Consider the following 21,540-nt stretch of genomic DNA (forward strand, 5'->3'; position numbering starts at 1 on the left):
TATCTCAAAAAAAAAAAAAAAAAAAGTCAAAAATAGATAAAACAGGTCTTTATTGTTACCTGTGTGAAATGGCCCTGATTCTATTACTGTTATATGCCAGTTTGTTTATAGATTTCTGTGTGTTTGATTTGAACTTTTTTTTTTTTTTTTTTGAGACAGACTCTCACTCTATTGCCCAGGCTGGAGTGCAGTGGTGTGATCTCGGCTCACTGCAACCTCTGCCTCCCAGGTTCAAGCAATTATCTGCCTTAGCCTCCCAGGTAGCTGGGATTACAGGCACCCGCCACCACGCCCAGCTAATTTTTGTATTTTTAGTAGAGACAGAGTTTCACCATCTTGGCCAGACTGGTCTTGAACTCCTAACCTCAGGATCCACCCGCCTCAGCCTCTCAAAGTGCTGGGATTATAAGCGTGAGCCACCGTGCCCAGCCTGGTTTGAACATTATTGAGCTGTTGAATATAAACTTGAAAATAATTTTCAAATAAACACTTTCTATGATACAGTTTTCAGGTAGAAAAATGAATTTTCGTTGTGTTTAAAAACCAGCTTATACAAATAGCACATAGTATAAATGGTAATTGCCGCTGTCATTTTAAAAATCAGAAAATAGTAAATAAAAGGATGTGGAAGAGTGTCATGTGATACAGTGGAGATTTCTTGCTGAATAAAAGGATTATAAATATGGTTAAATTGAACATAAGCATAAATGTAATGGAACTCATTAGAGAAAAATAAGCCTTTTTTCTCAGGTTTGTTTCATTACTGTATGGTGAGACAACTGATTCACCACGATTTAGTCTAGAACTACTTTTCTATTCTGAATGGTTTTTGGTAAAACTATTTGCTGAATTATTAGGCAGTTATAGTAATCTGCCTCCGTCAAGTGCATTTTCTTGGGTTAAGGAAAAAAGAAATTTTAACTATTCATGGAAGCTGGATGTTCTTCCTTGTCATTTGAATCAAGGCTGTCTAACAGGAATTGAATAATTCAGGGACTAGCATTTAACCCATATCAGGTCTAGGCAAGAAATGACATACATTAGGAAGCCTTAGGATATCATTAAACTGCCTAGAGTCAAAATTATTGAACACACACCAGACCTCAGTGGATTACTTCAGTAAATGGGGTCAGATGTCATCGTGAAGAAAATTAACAGGAAGAAAATGAGAGTACAGAAGAATTGTTTTGAAAATAGAGTGAAATTCAACTTTGAAGACCATGGCTGAGAAGTGCTAGGAAGGAATAGTGGCAGCACATCAACCAGAAATGGTGTTGAGCTGTAAGAAACAGACGTCAGGCTTCATATTGCCCTTGTGTCGGGGGAACAAGGATGAAAAAGCTTTTTGATTAAGAGCAGTAGACCAAATCAAAGCTAATTATGTCATTTTGGCCAGGCGCAGTGGCTCATGCCTCTAATGCCAGCACTTTGGAAGGCCGAGGCGCTCAGATCATGTGAGCCCAGGAGTTCAAGACCAGCCTGGGGAACATGGCAAAACCCTGCCTCTACCAAAAAATGCAAAAAAAAATTAGCCAGGTATAGTGGCACATGCCTGTAGTCCCAGCTACTTGGGAGGCTGAGGTGGGAGGATCGACATATATATATGTTATCATTTTAAGTCTCACTGTGCAAGGCTATGAGTCCTCAATAATACTTTGGACTACTTAGTGTAATACATTAGTTGTTAGAATAGCATATATATATATATATATACACACACACACACACATATATATACATACACATACATAAACATACAAACAGTGCAAAAAGATGTTTCAGGGAAAACATCAGTTTACAACATAATGTCTTTCATGGCTCAAGGAAAAGCTCACAAGCAATTTCTTCTGAAACCCAGATCACTTACAGGTTTGCCTATAGATGTACCAGGTCAAAGGCTGTGCCAGAGAGAATGATGTACTAATTATTTTCAGGCTGACAGGTTCAGTTCCTGCAAAGCCTGTAGATCTTGCTCTACCCTTTGACTGCCTTAATCAGCTGCCAGGCTTCATGCCATGGTTTGCAAGGGGAATTGGGTGAATAAATGTAGACAGATTACAGTAAATTCATCTTGCCTGCAAAAGTGACTAAGGTGCATCCTTTACTGATAAAGTAAGGATGAAATGTATAAACATATAATTAAATATATAAATTACCAAGTCTTTGTGATAATTCATATGCTTTTAAATATTTCTAACCTGTTACCCTCAAAATGTTTTAAAATATAAAAATCAAGAAATAGAGCAAGCAGGAAATGGGATTTTAAACATTTTGATTTCAAGAAGTAGAACTTTCCTTAAATATGATGCTGAAACAATCTGAGAGGCAGGAGATAGGACTCAAGGCAACAGATCCAAGGAAATATATATGGGCATTTTGTAGTCCATTTTTCTTGTGTGGCATGTGGTACAACTGAAGCATAAATCTTTTTGGTATCATCTAATTTTGCCAGAGGTATGGGACAGTTCATACTCAGTCCATAAGCTCGGCTGCTTACATGAACTGAAATACAAGTGCAACTCCAAACAGGTTTTTTCTTTCTTTTCTGGACATCATCATCAAGCATAGAAGACTGGATCTGGAATTTCCCTTCATATCTTGCCAATTGGCCTCCCAGTTTCTTGCTTATGTTTTCTCCTGGTGTGTTTTCAACATTGTAATTGTTTTCAATCAACTGTATAAGTTTTATTTTCTTCAAAGTATCTATTGATTCCTTTTTAAAAATCATGTCTCCTAGCTCCTTTAAATGTCTGGAAAACGGTAGTTAAGTTTCTTGGTATTACAGTAGTACTTCTTATTGTCCAAAGCTGGAAGGATGCTGCTGCCAGTTAGCTGGGGTAGGTACTGCAACTGAAAATGCAAAACACAGAATTAGGTTCAAAACTGTGCCATGCATTTTTTGTTTTCATTATTTAGAATATATCACAAAAGAGGTAATTAAGCTTTTTAGTATAGAAACACTTTTTTGGCACAGAATCCAGGACTTGAGAGAGGATTAAATGTTTCAATTTGGTCTTTGCTTTTCCTTTTAAATGTTTATTTTATATTAAAAAGGAAAACGTGCACATTAAAGAAGATTTAAAGAATATGAAAAGGGGAGAATCTACATGTTAACATTATTGGGAAAAAAACAGATTTACAGGAGTTGAGAGCTTGCTGAGATCTTAGGGATCATTTAAGCCAATGCCTTGTCTTATGGCAGAGAAAACTGATAACCAGAGCACCTAGGCAATTTGCCTACTTACTCTCTTTCCTTAGTTAAAAAGGCAAATCAAGCATGGCACAGTGCACACTTGTAGTTCCAGCTACGAGGGAGGCTGAGGTGGGAGGATCCCTTGAGCCCAGGAGACCAGCCTGAGCAACATAACAAGACCCCCATCTCTAAAGAAAAAAGACAAAACTGCTTCCTGAAAATGTTTGAATTTATTGTCAATGTCAAATGAAAGTCAGAACACACCTGTATTTTTTGTATTGCACTATATGTCCTTAGGTATCCCTAAAAAGGAACTTTTTAGTACTTTTACTTTTTAGAAAAAATTTTTTCAGGCATTCTCCTCAGAAAAGGACTTTTTAGTACTTTTAAATCAGTTGATTCTTTCAGGATTTAAAAGCAGTACACCAGGCCAGGTGTGGTGGCTCATGCCTGTAATCCCAGCACTTTGGAAGGCCAAGGCGGATGGATCACCTGAGGTCAGGAGTCGAGACCAGCGTGCCAACATGGCAAAACCCCGTCTCTACTAAAAATATAGAAATTAGTTGGGCATACTGGCGCGTGCCTGTAATCCCAGATACTGGGGAGGCTGAGGCAGGAGAAACGCTTGAACCCGGGAGGCAGAGGTTGCGGTGAGCCAAGATCACACCACTGCGCTCTAGCCTGGGCGACAGAGTGAGACTCGGTCTCAAAAAAAAAAAGCAATAAATAGTGGAGTTTCCCTATTTTTTCAAGTAGAAATATTGCCATCAAAACCTTTTGCTCTTGAATACAAAGTAATGCTGAGATAAGGAATAGTTTGGGGGTGGGGGTGGAGGAGTCTGTTTCTGGCCTATTTTGCCACCTGGATCATACATGATGGAGAATAAAATTAAAACATTATTAATTTTGTAACTGTGATCTACATTAGGGTCCTGGAGTTCATGTTGTACTTGTTCCTCATGGGCTCTTCACCCTTTTCCCTCCTCCCAGCCTCACACACAACACCCTGGTACCATTCAGCATGCTGGGCAGTGGAAGCTGCAAAGGGAAAGACAAAGGCAAGATAATGTATAGCTTAAGGAGTACCTAGGTAGATCCAAAGGTTACCCAGGATCAGTTGTGGTTCCAACTACAGTTCATTCTAAATTATTACAGCTTTTGGCTTATCACAAGATGCTTAATATAAGGCTATTTTATACCAATCAGGATTCTTCACAGACTCCCAGTGTGCAGTTTGGATGCTGGTCTCTGGTTAAATGTTTTCAGCTGATATCACCAAAAGCATTCATCACTGTATTTGCCTTAGCCAACTATGACAAAGGATCAGGGAGGAAAACGCTCCTTTTTTGGACAAACCTGGAGTGTTAGTTAATACTGAAGGTGTACATGATGACACAGAACTGCCTGGGAAAATCTGATTTCATTTTCCAAAGCACAAGAAGTGTGTTCAGCTGGACTCATACTCATGTATCTTGTTGAGACCTGTGCTCATGCAGGCCGGAAACCCTGGTCCCTATGTGACAGCAGGACAAGAGCACCTTTAGGATTCAGGGAGAGGGGACTTCAGGAGACAGATATCCCTGGGGCCCTGGCTGACAGACCCTGTGACCTGTCTCCTAGTGCTGGAATGAGGATGCTGGAGCTGAAAGCCACAACTGCCATCCTCAAGTCTAGGTGGAGTCATACCACTGTGTACCGGGTGGCAGGTAGGAGATCATTTGAAATTACAACCTTGGATGTTTCTGTAAAGCAGTGGTGCTTTCGGCTCTTTCTTAGGGTCTTTCTTGGTTTGTCATGTTCTTTTGCCACATCCTCTATTTCTCTGATGTTTTCAAAATATGGGTGATGCAACAGCTGTTCACATGTCAGTCTCTCAGTAGGGTCCATGTGGAGACAGCCCTAAAAGAACAGAAAATTCCTTCTTCTTTAAAATTGTATGAACTTATTAATGTCATTTTTTTTCTTCTTTGAAAGATGAAACTCTTCAGTTGCAATAATAAGGGGGGAAAGCCAGAAAAACACACCAGTCATGATTTTAGTTCCTTCCAGTCATTCCTAAATGGGCACTCACATATTAAATAAACAATTTCTAGAAGTGGTAATGAAAAATCATTTTCTCCACCTTCTTCTGTTCTTGAGGCAATTGATACTCTGCCCTGGGAGAGTAAGATTTAGAGTTTACCTCCGTGGCCAAATGGGGTAATCCATTTAGCTAGTTTGGTCCCCTGCATGTACTTTGTAAAAACTAGTGTTTTTATGTTAAAAATGATATTTACACATGATAACAAATACAATTCATACAGCAAAGTCTCCACCACTCTAGGTGTTCCATTCACCCTTCTAAAATCAGCTACTCTTTTTTTTTTTTTTTTTTGGTGTATCCCTCCAGAAATAGTTTATGCATTATAAGTGTATATGAGCATGTATATAAGGAGAAGCATAATGTACATGCCTTTATATTACATCATTGTTAACTATTTTTGTTGCCACTGAGTAGGCCATGGAGCTCATTCTTGGAGAGATTAAATTTCACAACTACATACTCCAAAGAATTGACTCAATTTTTGTTGGTTATGTCAGAGGTGTTGAAACCAGAGCAACTCCATCTTGAATAGGGGCTGGGTAAAATAACGCTGAGACCTACTGGGCTGCATTCCCAGGAGGTTTGGCATTCTTACAGGATGAGATAGCAGGTCGGCACAAAATACAGGTCACAATGACCCTGATGATAAAACAGGATGCAGTAAAGAAGCCGGCCAAAACCAAGATGGCGATGAAAGTGATGTCTGGTTGTCCTCACTGCTCATTATACACTAATTATAATGTGTTAGCATGCTAAAAGACACTTTCACCAGCACCATGACAGTCTACAAATACCATAGCAATGCCCAGAAGTTACCCTAAATAGTCTAAAAAGGGGAGGAACCCTCAGTTCCAGAAAATCCCTGCCCCTCTCCTGGAAAACTCATGAATAATCCACCTCTTGTTTTGCATATAATCAAGAAATAACTAAGTATACTCAGTTGAGCAGGACATAGCACTCTGCCTATAGAGTAGCCATTCTTTTATTCCTTTACTTTGTTAATAAATTTGCTTCCACTTTGCTGTGTGGACACACCCTGAATTCTTTCTTGTGCGAGGTCCAAGAACCCTCTCTTGGGGTCTGGATTGGGACCCTTTCAGGTAACAGTTATCATTTATATTAACTCATTATTTAATACATTAGTAAATAAATAATTTTTAAACCATGTGGGACATTGACTGTAACTTGCAAACAGTTGATACCATAACTCATTTTACATAAAAGCTATATTTCTAAATATATATATATATATATATCAAGTTTTTAAATGTACTTCAAATGTACCAGGGAGTTAGCTATTTAAAAGGATCCTACAGCTAAGCATTTTCTGAAGAAAAGGTTCCCTTTGTAAAACTATCACCACCCCTCTGAAATTTCTGTTTTGTGTAAATTTAGACTTCAAATATAATGTTAGGTTTAAAGTGAAAAATACTTGCAAATGTTTTCACTTAATAGAATGTGATCCATTTTAAAAGTTGAAAATATACTTTTCCAAGGATAATTTTTTTTGTTTTTTTTTTTGAGACAGAGTGTTGCTCTGTTGCCCAGGCTGGAGTGCAGTTGTGCAGTCTCGACTCACTGCAACCTCTGCTTCCCCGGGCTCAAGCGATTCTCCTGCCTCAGCTCCCGAGTAGCTGACATTACAGGCGAGTGCCACCATGCCCAACTAATTTTTTTTATTTTTGGTAGAGACGGGGTTTCACCATGTTGACCAGGCTGGTTTTGAACTCCTGACCTCAAATGATTCGCCTGCCTCAGCCTCCCAGAGTGCTAGGATTACAGGTGTGAGCCACCGCACAGCCAGGAGAATTCTAAAAGAAACACTTTTCATTGCATGGATTGACATAAATAATTCAGATTCCCCAATTGATGACAACTGCTGTGTGCTTCCTGGTCTGTTGGAAGCCACGATTTTACCTTTAGGAGCCCCAGAGCAGGATAAGAGATGTTTGGGAATTTCAATTCAAGTGGTTCCTGTTGAAAAGAAAAGAGATTTTTAATTTACAGCATGTATTCAAATTAAGGTTACCTCAAATTAAATCTTTTGATAGAAACATTTTCCTGGCACCTTCCTCACCTCCTCCACCCTTTGCCCACCCCACCTCCTGCCTAAAACAATCTCCCTTTGCCTTTTTCACAAGCTTTCTCTCCCCATCTCCAAAATGCTTTTTCAAATTTGCTTCCTAACCACTCCCTTCACTTAGCAAATTATAAATAAAAATACTAATGAAAAACAAAAAACTTTCTGAGCAGCTTTTTTCTTTTTTTTTTTTTTGGCCTCAATTTATATAACTTGCCTTTCCTGAGAATAATTTTTGGCATTTATAGTGGCGTTTATAAAAAGGCAGCCAGCTGGGTACAGTGGCTCATGCCTATAATCCACTCAGGGAGGCCAAGTCTGATGGCTTGAGCCCAGGAATTTGAGACCGGCCTGGGCAACATGAAACCCTGTCTCTATAAAAAAAAAAATGTACCAACAAACTAGCCAGGGGTGGTAGTGTGCTCCTGTAGTCCCAGCTACTTGAGAGGCTGAGGTGGGAGGATGGCATGAGTTTGGGAGATTGAGGCTGCAGTAAGCCATAAATGTGCCACAGCACTCCAGCATGGGCGACAGAGCAAGACCCTGCCTTAAAAAAAAAAAAAAAAAAAAAGGCAGCTCTAATTATATAAAGGGAGCTGTAAAATAGATGTTTTTCCCCTACCCAGGTGAACAGATGCTTCTTGATTTTCTGGTATAAACACTGTCGTCTCCCACTAGAGCCTGCTGCTTCCCTTATCAGCCTACTGTTTAAAGAGTCTCCTGTGGGGCATTCATCAATCTCCTTTTGGCCACGTAAGGCTATTTTGCTCCAGTCATGTGCTGGAGACAATCAGGAATAACACTATAAATGGGAGGAATGCCGAATGTCAGGCAGACAAACAGGCCAGTTAAAGAGAGGTACCGCTGACAAAGGCTAATTGAGCAGAGAGGCTGAGAAAATAAGAGCCAGCCAAGCTGAGCAAAATAAATGACTGCAGTGCATTGTGTGTATAAAAGTGACAGTGTGTGAGCTGCCGGCTGGAGTGACTGGCCAGGCTCATCTAATCAAACACAGTCCTGGTGCCGTGGCCAGCCTTCACAGTACAGTATTATTTTGGACAAGGAACCAGCTCCCAATAACCAATTTTGGATTGTACACATTGATAAGAGTAGGAGAGAAGAGCCTCTGTTTTAGAGTTCCCTATGTTCAACAGGAGAAAAAAAAAAAATCTAAAGTAGATTTGTATTAGCCCTTGACAGTATTCCCTGTTGCACCCCCATACTCCCACTCATGCCCCATAGCTTAAATTCTCTTGTTCTTTCTGTCGGTTGAATCTGAGCATCACTGGGGATTGACGTGCCATTGCTATATCATCGAGCTCTGCTGTCCCAGCAACAATGTCTGGATGAGGCTGACTGGTTGCCTGTGATACCCTGGAGCCCATCCTGCCGGCTGAGCTAGTTTCCCAGCCCCAGAAGCAGGCAGGCCTCCCTCTGTCAGGGTTACTGACAGGCAGAGGGACTGGGGCACAGATGTTCAACCAGTGCAGCCCCCGCACTGCTTCTTCCTGTGTTTCTGTCAACAGGAAATCTGCAGGACAATCTCTGGGAAACCATGGGAAGCTTTCTACATTTATGAAACCTGGGTTACTTCCGAGGCTTCACCAACAGACAAGAGAACAGGAAATCACTAAGGATATTTAGTACAGAACTGGGAATGTCCAGACCACAAGGAAGCCAGATGGGTCACCTCCCATATGTCAGGTGTCATTCCTGCCCCTCCGTCCCAGCAAGACCCACTTTGAATGCTAGTGCTGCCGGAGGAAGAGGCAATGGAGATGCAGAAACCTGCACTGTGGGACAAGCCAAGAGGTTAGGGAACAAATAAAACACAAGTGGTAGAGACAGAATTTACATCTGGAAACTGAAGGGTTTAGTGAGCAACTGGAGAGTTAGTTTCATTTTTAAGATACCTTCCTCAGACAGTAGAAACTCAAGATTTCACAAACCTTAATTATGCTCTGAAATGTTTTTGATTGCAATACAGACTCGTTAGAAGACATTCAAAAATATAAAAAATCATAAAGTTACCCCAAAATCCCACCCAAAAGAGATACCTGCTGTTAGTATTTTGATATATATCCTTGCAGCCATTTATTTCACAAATGTCAAAAAAGAGCTTGTGATTTCCCAGATGATGTCATATTATTGTGTATTTATATATGTAAATAAATATATATATATATATGCATTGTGTACCTATTACATATTTATTAAAACTTGGTCAAATTACACATACTGTTTTTTTTGTTTGTTTTGTTTTTGTTTTTGTTTTGAGACAGAATCTGGCCCTGTTGCCCAGGCTGGAGTACAGTGACATGATCTCGGCTCACTGCAACCTCCACCTCCCAAGGTCAAGCCATCTTCCCACCTCAGCCTCCCAAGTAGCTGGGACTACAGATGTGTGCCACCGTGCCTGGCTAATTTTTGTATTTTTAGTAGACACGGGGTTTCATCATGTTGCCCAGGCTGGTCTTGAACTCCTGGGCTCAAGCGATCCACCTGTCTTGGCCTCCCAAAGTGCTGGGATTACAGGCATGAGCCACCATGCCCAGCCTACACTGTTTTCTAACCGTCTTTTTTTTTTTTTTTTTTTTTCACTGCATGATATTACTTACTTTTACAACAGAGTTTTGCTCTGTCACCCAGGTTGGAATGCAGTGGCATGATCATAGTTTACGGTAACCTCAAACTTCTGGGCTCAAGTGATTCTCCTGCCTCAGCCTGCCAAGTAGCTGGAGCTATAGGCATGTGCCACCAACCCCAGTTAGTTTTAAAAATATTTTGTAGAGACAGGGTCTTGCTATGTTGTCCAGGCTGGTCTTGACCTCCTGCACTCAAGCATCTTTCACCTCAGTTGTCTCCTGGGTTGCTAGAACTATAGGTGTGGGACACCGCACCTGACTCTATATGGTATTTTTTTTTTCTTTTTTCTTTTTTCTTTTTTTTTTTTTTTTTGAAGACAGGGTCTTACTCCTGTCACCCAGGCTAGAGTGGAGCAATCTCAGGTCACTGCAGCCTCAACTTCCTGAGCTCAGGTGATCCTCTCACCTCAGCCTCCTGAGTAACTGAGACTACAGGTGCATGCCAGCATGCTGGGCCAACTTTTTGTATTTTTAGTAGAGACAGTTTTGCTGTGTTGCCCATGCTGGTCTTGAGCCCCTGATCCACCTGCCTCAGGCTCCCAAAATTCTGGGATTACAGGCATGAGCACACCTGGCCTGATGAGGTATTTCTATTGTAAGGATGTACTATACTTAATCCCCTACTGATAGCATACCGAAGGAAATAATTTCTATTAAATAATGCCACATCTGTATGCTCTTGGATAATGGTTTCACAGGAATAAATTTTTGGAAGTGGATTAGGGATATACACATTTCAAATTTTTCTGTTCTTAAAAAAAGGACTTCCCCCATTTGGGTTGGCCATAGAGGGCAAGCACCAGAGTAAGACTGGCTAAGGAAGTTGTTGGTTTTTTTTTTTTTTTTTTTTTGGACAGAGTCTTGCTGTGTCGCCCAGGATGGAGTACAGTGGTGTGGTATCGGCTCACTGCAACCTCCATCTCCTGGGCTCAAGCAGTTCTGCCTCAGCCTCCTGAGTAGCTGGGATTACAGGCATGTACCACCATGCCCGGCTAATTTTTGTAATTTTAGTAGAGACAGGGTTTCACCATGTTGGCCAGGCTGGTCTGGAACTCCTGACCTCAGGTGATCTGCCCATCTCGGCCTCCACAAAGTGCCAGGATTACAGGCCTGAACCATTGTGCCCAACCCAAGTAAGTTCATTATGATTTTTCCCATGGTCTGGAGACCATAGGCATAGTAGAGTAGGGAATTTGGACAATGCTGGGGAAAAACTAGTTAATCTTACCTGGATAGGTCTAGGTCTAAAAGTTGGTTGGCTCTGAGCTACCTAGGTTCAACTGCTAAAAAATGATAAAGGACAGGTGTGGCTCTGGCAGGCAGCTCTGCATTCCTGTGCAACAGGCTGGCTGGACTTTGTTATCAACAGCCTCTAAATTAGCATTGAGGCTAAAGTCTCGCTAGCCAATTTGCTCCAATTTTCTTTTTCTCTCTTAGACTGACCTCCAATGCAGGGTGAGCCATGGGGCTCAGGGAGGTGAATAACGACCAAAGCCTAGCTAGCCTGGCCTACAGAGCTCTCTCCAAAATGGGTCACTCACCATATCTTCAGGGTCTGGAATTTTCACTCCACTGAAGTACTGATTCGTGCTAAACACTTGCTGGTGCCTAGGAATGAGATCCCCTTTGGACAAGAAAAAAAAAAAAGGTAAGTAAAATTGGTTAGCAAACACTGATCTATGGTTTTCTTCCATCAATGCTGTATTGGTCTTGCCCATGTCTATGGACACTGCAGTGTTCTCGGGCAATCAGAAGGAGAGGCATTCAGGCAACCTGTATCAATCCCTACAGTGGACAGCACACTGTGTTAGGCACAGAGGAGGCAAGCAACAGAAACTGAGGGCTACAGCTTCTTGCTCTCAGGTTCTTGTTCTCAGAGCCTACAGTGTACTGAAGGAACCCAAACCAAACAACTCAGAAGCGCATACACACAAATAAAATAATGCCTTTTAAAAAAACAGCAAAAGGGCAATAACCACAAATCAAAATCCTATTAACTGAATCCTGATAGGTCAAGATAAAATGTTATTGCCCTAGCACTTATAACAGTGTCTAACATACAGCAAGCACTCAATAAATATTTGAAGAAGGAAGAGAGGGAAGAAAGGAAGGTATGAAGGAAGGGAGGGAGGGAGGCAGGGAAGGGGACGGAAAGGAGGGAAGAAATCATGGATTTTCTAGCTAGAAGAAATACATTTCCACATTTGGGACCATCTTTTCTTATTTCACCAATTAGCGATCACTTGGAAGTGCCATTTCATCTACTGTTTAGAAGCACTTACAATATGACACCATGAAACAAAAAGAGTATTTCTATATTTCAGGGGACTCTAGGAAGCTCCTCCTGCCCACATTTCCGTCACATCAGCTAAAATCGCCTTTATGTAAAATTCTATATTATACTTGAAGAGGGATTTTGTTCAGAGAATATAGAGAGATACTCAAAGTGTTCTCCTGGGGCACAACCAGGCCCATTTCCCAGGGCACTGTGGGAGTTCCTACTCCGGGGTATCAAATTATCTAATTACTGATGCATCCTAGAAATTTACCTCGCACTCAAATGCAAAAACTGCTGCCTCACCTCATTTTGGGTGAGCAACCAAAAAGCACACCCTCTAATGCCTTGCCTCAGATCTCAGTGAGCTGCATCATGAGCACAATTCCTTGTACCTTAATAACCTTCTTCCTCCAGTGCCAGAGGGGTGACATGGGAAGGCTGTCCTAAAATCACTAGAGGAAACACAGCCAAGAAAGGCTGAGTGCCCCTGGAAGGCCTACAAAGCACCTTCCATGTCACTCGACAAAGTCAAGCTATCAACAAACATTTATTGCCTACAATGTGCAGACACTGGTGGAGGGTAAGTAGAAATATAAGACATGATCTCACCATCAGGAAGTTTACAGTATCTTTGCGAAGATAAGATTACAAGGGAAGGCATGGCGATGGCAGTTGCTACAAGAGTTTAGAGGAGGAAAAGTTTACTTTAAACTGGGATACTCAGGGGAGTCAGGGGAGTTTATGTCTAAACTCCCTGACTTTGGAAGAGGGCAATCAATACTGATGGTTTTTTTTTTTTTCTCTCACCTTCCCTCCCTTCTCCTCCCCTGCCCTTCCCCTCCGCCTCCGAGGTTAGAGAGAAAGGAAAGGGCACTGGGGCGGGAAAGCAAGACAGGCTGCGTGACATTAGCACTAGCCTTCCTCCTGACACTTACAAGGCTGGGAATCATCCTCCGTAGAGTCTGAATAATCCAAACTAGTCAGGCAGGCTGGGGTTAAGGACATCCAAATGAATGACACAAATCGTCATAAATGAGGTAAACCATGAAAGCATTCTGTAAACTGCTAAGCCCTTACAGAAATGTGAGTTTTTATTGTTGTTATTGTCATTAACATTTTAACTTGATCCAAACTGCTCAAGAATCTTGGGTTTTTTTGGACAATGAGTAAGTACTCAATAATTGTTAACTATTTTTAATTAAAACAAATATGGCCACCTTTAATGAAGTCATTTAAATGAGGCTTCAAATTTTCCTCTTTCCTAACTAATGCCTTAAAGGGCATTAGGTGAGACAGGGAACTTGGCTCTGCCCTGCCCCAACCTGGGGAAATACCCAGTTTTCCAAAAGGCAGGACGAAAACACCACTTACCCAAAGTCTTCCTAATCAGATAGAGTTGATCCACATCCGATTTTCCTGGCCACAGAGGCACTCCTGACAGCAGCTCAGCAAAGACACAGCCAATTGCCCAAACATCCACTGGGGGGCCGTACTGCGTGTCCCCCACCAGCAGCTCAGGGGAGCGGTACCACCTGGTAGCCACGTAGTCTGTATAGTAGTCACTTGGTCCAGCTGGCCAGTGATGGAACATGGAAAACAAAGAGCAGCAGAAGGCTGGAATCAAAACTGGGAGAGGGCGATCTCAGAAGTCAAGCCTGCGCCAATCCTGTGGCCTTATTCTATATCGCTGGTTCTCAATTCTAGCTGCACATTCAAATCACTTATATATATATTTTAATTACTGATGCTCAAGCCACACTTCAGTCCAGTTAAAACAGAAGGGGGGAGGGTCTGGGGGTGTTATTGGGCGTAGAATTTAAAGTTCCCTGGGCACGGCAGCTCATGCTTGTAATCCCAGCACTTTGGGAGGCCGAGGTAGGTGGATTGCTTGGGCCCAGGAGTTTGAGACCAGCCTGGGCAACATGGTGAAACCCTGTCTCTACAAAAAAAATTCAAAACTTAGCCAGGTGTGGTGGCTCATGCCTGTAGTCCCAGCTACTCAGGAGGCTGAGGTGGGAGGATCACCTGAACTGGGGAGGTCGAGGCTGTGGTGGGCTGTGAACTGTGCCACTGTACTCCAGCCTGGGCAACAGAGTGAGACCCTGTCTCAAAAAAAAAAAAAAAAAGTTCCCCCAGGTGATTCTAATCTGCCTCCAAGGTTGAAAGCCACTATTCTAAAGTAGCACTTCTGAAAAGTATTATTTTAGCAAGAAATGGTAAAAATCAGGGAGGTAAGATACTTTTTAATAACCGCTTTACTGTGGTATAATTTATGGATAGCATACATATGTAAACCACTGTATGTATCTACACGTTTTCAGGAATTACAAAATTATAATTTATGGCATGCTTATGCCCTAAATATACAAGTACTGGCTTGTATACTTCTAGAGCATTTAAATCCTTTATTGTATCAAGAACTTTTCCATCTTTTATACTTAACAAAAGAAAATGTCAATACTCACTCAAAAGCCGAGCAAATCCAAAGTCACAAAGCTTAATCACGGAATGTTTTGTGATGAGGATATTTTCTGGCTTCACATCTCTATGTATGCACTAGTGTAACAAATCAAAACAAAAACAATATTAAGGCTGAACTATATATGAGATAAATGAAACACTTGACTATTTAGCAAATATTGGATAAATCATCTAAATCTCTCCTTGGCCTATTGGACAACAGCAAAAGAGCAGCCTAAAATAAATCTAGTACCAAGCCTGTCAGAGCCTGAATCATCCCAAATTCCTAAAAGGCCCAAAAGAACCAAGAAGGGTGAAAGGAAAATGAAAGTAGGGTAGCCAGTCTCAGCAAAGAAAAATACAGGACACCCAGTTACATTTGAATTTCAGATAAACAAATAATTTTTAGTATAATACATACCATCAAGCACTTGGGATGTACTTATGCTAAAAAGTTATGCTTGTTTATCTGAAATTCAAATGTAACTGGGTGTCCTGTGTTTAAACTAACAGTACTAGGTGAAAGGGAAATTGTTGAAAGGTCCGGGTGAGGCTGCATCACAGTTGCAGGAGCTGCACATTGGTGCATAAGCAGAATTCACAATTCAGTTGTTTAACTGTGAACAGAATACAGTTGGCCTCGTAAACAGGACAAGCCCTGAGCCTGCTGAGATAAGCTGGAAGCAAAGGGCGGCAACCACAGCTTGCCAAGAGACCTCCCTTCCAGCTCTGACATTCATCCTGACAAGATAAACAAGAGTAGGCAGCAGCCCTCACCCTCTGGGGAAAGTCGCTAGATGTCAGCTCTGTCCCACACACAAGTGCTCTGAGAGCTGCAGCCACCCCTCAGGATGTGGCCCCCCCTCCAGAATTTAGACTCAAGTCACCTGTGGTTTCCAGCCCACAGCCAACATTCTTTAACCGGGTGATATTAGAGAGAAGAACGTTTGAGAATCTTCACATGATTTTCTCATTACACGACAATTTCTTTGGTAAAGAACAAATCAACAACCTAATTAACAATTACATTTTTTTTTCTTTTAAAGTTGGGTCAAAATACTGCTCAGGGTCCCTAATAATCTTCCTCTTTCCCAAGTGTTTTCCTCTCAGGAGAAGAATGCTAGATCGTTCTGCAACCTGAGAGACCCTCTTTGGCCTGCAGCCTGAAACCCTGGGGTTATCCTTAAGAACCTGGAGAGGACTCGGGTTCTTCTTGGACATGACCAGTTCTCACTCCAAACGACCTTCAGGATGAGAGATCATTGACATGTTTGCCCATAGGTATTTATTATTCTGGAAAATTTGGGTTGAAATAAAACAACTTTGGGATTTTATTACAATCTATCTGGTTCTTAGCAATTAACATCCCTGAGATCTCTATTCTTTTACCAGTGGCTTCACATATTGCTATAAATGGGTACACCATGAATATCATGATGACATATGGTCAGAAGTACTTGTAAGCAAGTATGTGCTCCTATTCTGTTCTGGGAATTCTTTACAAGTTTCTGCACCCACCCCCATCAGCACATGGAGCCAAACAGGGCGTCTGGGGCTCTCTCCAGGGAACTGTGGTATGTATTATATTTGTTTTTAGCATCCCAGATCTGCCCTACCAGGGTCTTAGTGCAGTCTCTCTTGCTCCCCAATCCTAAAACCTGCTCTCAAGAGAGTGCTAAGTCACAGTAACTAACAATATGGGTGTCCACTCTCCCCTGTGTATGACAAGGATTATAGCTTTAGCTAGTTGGAGGCTCCTCAGGGAGAAGTGCTGTCTACTCTCATACTTCCTCCTTCCAGGAATGCAGCATCAGGAGAAATCATTCGGAACAATATAAAGAAGGAGATTTAGCCCTACCACCTAAATTGACCCTGGCAGTTGAGTAGGATAAAATATTGCAGTGAAATTGCACTCATGGTCAAAATGAAGCTCTAACTTTGAAATCTGGTTTCTATGCACAGGCAGTGGGCAGTGTTGTATTGGATGGAGCAGCAGGCTTCCCAGCCTCTGTGAAGTCACGTCACCTGGGCAATAGTCTACTATGCCTCTACCAGCCACCTGTGGCCAGAAGTGTCACAGGCTTTCAATGGGTTGCTTGGTTCCAGACTTGACACTCTTATCTCACCAAAGCAGACACTAGCACTTTGCACTGGGTTTGGGGTTCCACCTACTGCAACTGGCATACTGCAACCAAGCAGGCATGAATCACCTGGGGTTTCCCCCAATTTCACAGCCTTTTGGGAGTACAAGATCACATAGACTCCAAGTGAATGGGGTTCTACCTTAAATCTGAGTAGTTTCTAAGCAGTATAAATATATGAATAATTTTTTGGGGTGTGTGTGTGTGTGTGTGTTTTGAGACAGGGTCTCATTCTGTCATCCAGGCTGGAGTGCAGTTGTGTGATCTTGACTCACTGCAGCCTCCACCTCCCCAGCTCAAGCAATCCTCCCACCTCAGCCTCCTGAGTAACTGGGACCACAGGCACACACCACCGCACCCAGTTAATTTTTTTTATTTTTTGTAGAGACAGGGTTTTGCCATGTTGTCCAGGTTGGTCTCGAACTCCTGGGCTCAAGTGATCTGCCTACCTTGGCCTCCCAAAGTGCTGGGATTACATGCAGGAGCCACCATGCCTGGCACTAGTTTCTTAAAATCATAAAAATGCATATTTTGTATAACCTGAGCAAGAAGGAATAGCTAGGTTGGCATTTTTAGCCTCTACTTACCCAATCAGGCTTATGAAGATTTGGGTAAAAAATTTTACCCACAAAAGTGTGATATAAACTTTGTACAAGGCTCCACCTCAGCTTAAGGGGAGCCTTCTCACTTTTCAAAAGAGATCATGAGACTTACATTGTGTTTATGGCAAAAATTTACAGCTTGCAGTGTCTGCCAAGTTATGCTCTTCACGAGATGTTCTGGTACCCTAATAAAAATAAAGCAGCACAAACACATTCTTTAGTGTAGCCATGAAATTCAGCTCAAGAAAAGAAAAAATAAACCAAGATAGGCTTTAGTAGTGAAAAACCCTAGGTGACACATAGTCATCTTACTCATCAAACAGTCATTCCGTGAATCCAAAATGTAAAAATATGTGACCAGCACACCGCTGAATTCTAGGGACAACAGGTTAACAAAAATGCAAACATCTACTTCTATAGGTAAGGATATGAAAACCTACAGGATTTCAACAAGTATTTATAACCACCTGTCTCAAACATCTGTGACACCACTGGGAGACTGCCTGGTAACTTGAGCTCCATTTCTACAAGGAATTTTTTGTTGATGTAAAGTTAGTTACTATTCAGCACAAAAGATGCTGTTTATTTTCTCAAGTTGCCCCAAACCGGCCTTGAAGCAGGACTCATCTTCCATGTGTGGGCACATGGTCTCTCAGAGCAGCATTGCTGTTGTTTGTTTGTTTGTTTGTTTAGATAATGAAGACTTTACTGATTATAGCGAAGAACTTTACGTTGCAAACCATGTAACAAATGTTAATAATAATCTAATAACCCGAGGCATCCTGGTTCTTTCCCCATGCTGCCATGGCAGCCAGCTGCACCCCATTTACATCTTTCTACTCTCTTCTCCATCACAGCAGCTAAACTCCAAGCCACTGCTCCCAGTACTTCTTCCCTAACTCACATCTTATATTACCAGGGCAACCAGTAGTCCCAGCAAGTACTTCTTGTGAATTAGAAAGAGGCACATCGCCTGGAAGCATTTAAAACAACAACAACAAACCAAGGCAGGGAGTGTAAGAAATGAACCACAGAGAGAGTGCATTTATTTTCTGAGACCCCAACCCGCTGACTGGACTTACTGTTTTGATAAATCAAACATTCCACAGTGTTGCTGTGGTCGTCAGCCAAAACGAATACGTAAATCAGGGAGGAACTTGAGTAGCTGTGTTAAGGGGACCACAAAAAGTCACTTCCAGCCTCTGAGAGAAGCTACAAGGCCACTGTTGTCACAGGCCAGAAGTTCAGGAAATCCTTTCAGGCAGATCGGGGGGTATTTGAGCAGAGAGTGGGATCACATGAAGGAAAGGAAGAGGCCATTTCCAGGAAGGCTAGTTGGGACATGACTGGACCAGGGCTGTGTCCCTGGGCTTGAAGTTGCTTCTCTCCAAATTCTCTTTTCCTTGTTTGAGCTGCATATAGGCATAGACACTAGAAAAAGTCACTGTCGAGAAAAAAGGCTTAGAAAAATGCAACTAAGAGGAGACATTAGCCTCCACTTTTTACTTTTTTTTAAAAGACAGGGTCTTGCTCTGCTGCCCAGGCTGGAGGCAGTGGTGCTGTCATAGCTCACTGAACTTTGGACTCCTGGACTTAAGGGATCATCTTGCCTCAACCTTCCAAGTAGCTTCTACATTTTATCCAGAAAAATGGAATATATCTTGATTATTCAATAAATTAGGTTTTTGGGTGTTTGTTTTGTTTTGTTCTGTTTTTTTGAGACAGAGTCTTGCTCTGTCGCCCAGGCTAAAGTGCAGTGGTACAATCTCAGCTCACTGCAAACTCTACCTTCCAGGTTCAAGCAATTCTCCTGTCTCAGCCTCCGAGTAGCTGGGATTACAGACGTGTGCTACCACGCCTGGCTAATTTTTGTATTTTTAGTAAAGACAGAGTTTCACCATGTTGGCCAGGCTGGTTTCAAACCCCTGACCTCAAGCGATCCGCCCACCTCAGCCTCCCAAAGTGCTGGAATTACAAGCGTAAGCCACCATGCCCCTCCTGCAAATTAAGTATTAATATAGAGTTACCAGTACCAGGGAACTTTAGTTCCTACAAACATTTCCCCAGATAAATTACATAAAAGGAGCATATAAAAGTAAGTTATAGTTGCATATCATTATTGCTCCTCTAATCCCCAGCACATTTAATCCCCAGAATTACAAAATTCTCAAATGTAAAAGCTCTGTACAAATTACTTAGCATCATCTTGAATTGGCTACTCACTTGACTCTTTATTCAGTTTCTTTTCTGGAATGCAGAGGCCTCAGCCTCTGAGATCCCTTTTAGCTGAAACACTCAGATTTAAGAGGGGCCAGGTCTTCACTGTTGGAGAAGAGAGTTACAACTATAAAAAGGCAAAAAAATAGATAGAATATGTTCTATGGTGTTGGATTGAGAGACAGAAAGAGAGAGAGAGACAGCGTGAGAGTGCTGTGCTAGAAGGGGTGGACCACCTTATATAGGGTGGCCCAGAAAGCTTCTCTGGTTAAGGGAACATCTAAAATAGTGGTTAAAGTGGTGAGAAGTGGCCAGATTGGGGCTATATTTTTAAAATAGAGCTTCCAGGATTTTCTGAGGGATTGGATGTGGGAGAAAGAGAAGAATCAAGGAATGACATCAGGTTTTTAGCTTGAGTAACTGGTACACGGTGGTGCCTTCTACTCAGAAGAACACTGGAGGAGAAACTGGTTTGGGGGAAGGGAATGCTTACTGGACACCCAAGGGAAGACTCGGAGTCAGCGATTCTACATTCAGAAGGAAGGTCAGGCTGGAAATATGAGTTTGAGAAGCATAGCCTATGGGTGGTATTTGGGGCCTAGGACTGAATGAAGCCAATTAAGGGTGAATTCAGCTAAAGAAGAGGAGCTCGGAAGGAAGCTGTGACCCTTCACCACAGAGAGGGCAGAAAGAGGAAGGGGACCCCACAAGGGCACCTGAGTTGAGAGCATCAAGTGAATAAGACAACACTCAGGAGAATACAGTGTCACAGAACCAACTGAAGAAAGTGCGTCAAAGGACTTCTGAATTAAGGTGAGGGACTGAGCAAGCCCAGTTAATTTCATTCCGTCGCGAAACCTGACTAGAACTACGCTGAAGACTTTTAAAGACAAAACCTCACAAGGTCAGAGATGACAGGGGAAGAGATAACAGCAACACAATGTGGAATCCAGAAAGCAACTGAATGAAAGATAATTAACTTAACAATCCTAGAAAGCGAAAATCTAAGCCAGGAGAGGGAAGGTGGAGAACCAACCAATTTATCCAGAAAGAATCCTCAAAAGGCTCAGGAAGCAGCAGCCAAGGTCTCTATGGAACGAGGAGCTAAGGAGTATGGGAAAAACTGTTTAGGAAATAATTAAATCCCTAGATCCCCTCTTCCATTATTTGCCCATAGGGAAACACTCTCCACTACCAGGCAGAAGGCTGGAGCTTTGTTTCCGGAGAGGATAAAGCAGAGGACATTGGGCATAGGTGAGATTGTGGATACTGTTCTGAAAATGTGGATACTGTTCTGAAAACGGGATTAAAGGACTGTACACATACGAAATGCTGAATGCTGAGATTCCCCATCCCTCTTCCCTTGCTGGACTCTGAGAAATCCAGCAGGCAGACTTCACTCTCTCCAGGCACAATATTCAAAGACTTCTTTGGGAGAAGCTCGGAGGGAAAGATCTGAAGATTCCGACACTGGAGTTCCGCCAGCAAATGGCCCAGCTAGAAAACCATAGTGAAGCTCAAAGCTTCCAATAGTTCCTTATTCTAAACTATGAGCATACGACCAGAGATTATATGATGCCCAAGAAAAGCCTCTAGTAAGAAAGTGGAAGACCAGAACAAACAAAAAAAGCAACTTAAAAGAAACAGAAATTATGGAGGGTGAAGAGAACTTTTTAAAATACCATTAATATCCTCAGAGAGAAAATGAAAGCTGTTGTATCCATGAAATAAGAACATGATACTACGAGAAAATGAGAGGACCAGTTCAAGAGTCCACACCCAAATAATAGAGGTTGAGAAAAAGAAAATAGGTAAAACAATGAACAGGAAGTCAATAACAA

The 21,540-nt window shown here is 42.0% G+C and overlaps 1 protein-coding gene across 2 annotated transcripts in view; it reads right to left on the reverse strand.

The window, feature by feature from the left end:
• Nucleotides 1-2,071: 2,071 nt before the first annotated feature.
• Nucleotides 2,072-21,540, reverse strand: part of CDKL1 (cyclin dependent kinase like 1) — a 66,702-nt gene continuing 47,233 nt past the window's right edge. The window contains exons 3-9 of one of the 2 annotated variants that reach the window (XM_025392558.1): nt 17,595-17,667; nt 14,745-14,835; nt 13,651-13,851; nt 11,543-11,625; nt 7,194-7,250; nt 4,925-5,092; nt 2,072-2,850 (exon numbers count right to left, since the gene is read on the reverse strand). In XM_025392558.1, the coding sequence (XP_025248343.1) occupies nt 2,743-2,850; nt 4,925-5,092; nt 7,194-7,250; nt 11,543-11,625; nt 13,651-13,851; nt 14,745-14,835; nt 17,595-17,667 (781 nt within the window). In that variant the 3' untranslated portion in view covers nt 2,072-2,742. Of the gene's footprint in view, nt 2,851-4,599; nt 5,350-7,193; nt 7,251-11,542; nt 11,626-13,650; nt 13,852-14,744; nt 14,836-17,594; nt 17,668-21,540 lie in introns of those variants that run through there. The other variant, XM_025392560.1, reaches the window with a different exon arrangement.

This window comes from Theropithecus gelada, chromosome 7b (genome assembly GCF_003255815.1).
Source record: "Theropithecus gelada isolate Dixy chromosome 7b, Tgel_1.0, whole genome shotgun sequence".
In the NCBI taxonomy this organism is placed as follows: Eukaryota; Metazoa; Chordata; class Mammalia; order Primates; family Cercopithecidae; genus Theropithecus; species Theropithecus gelada.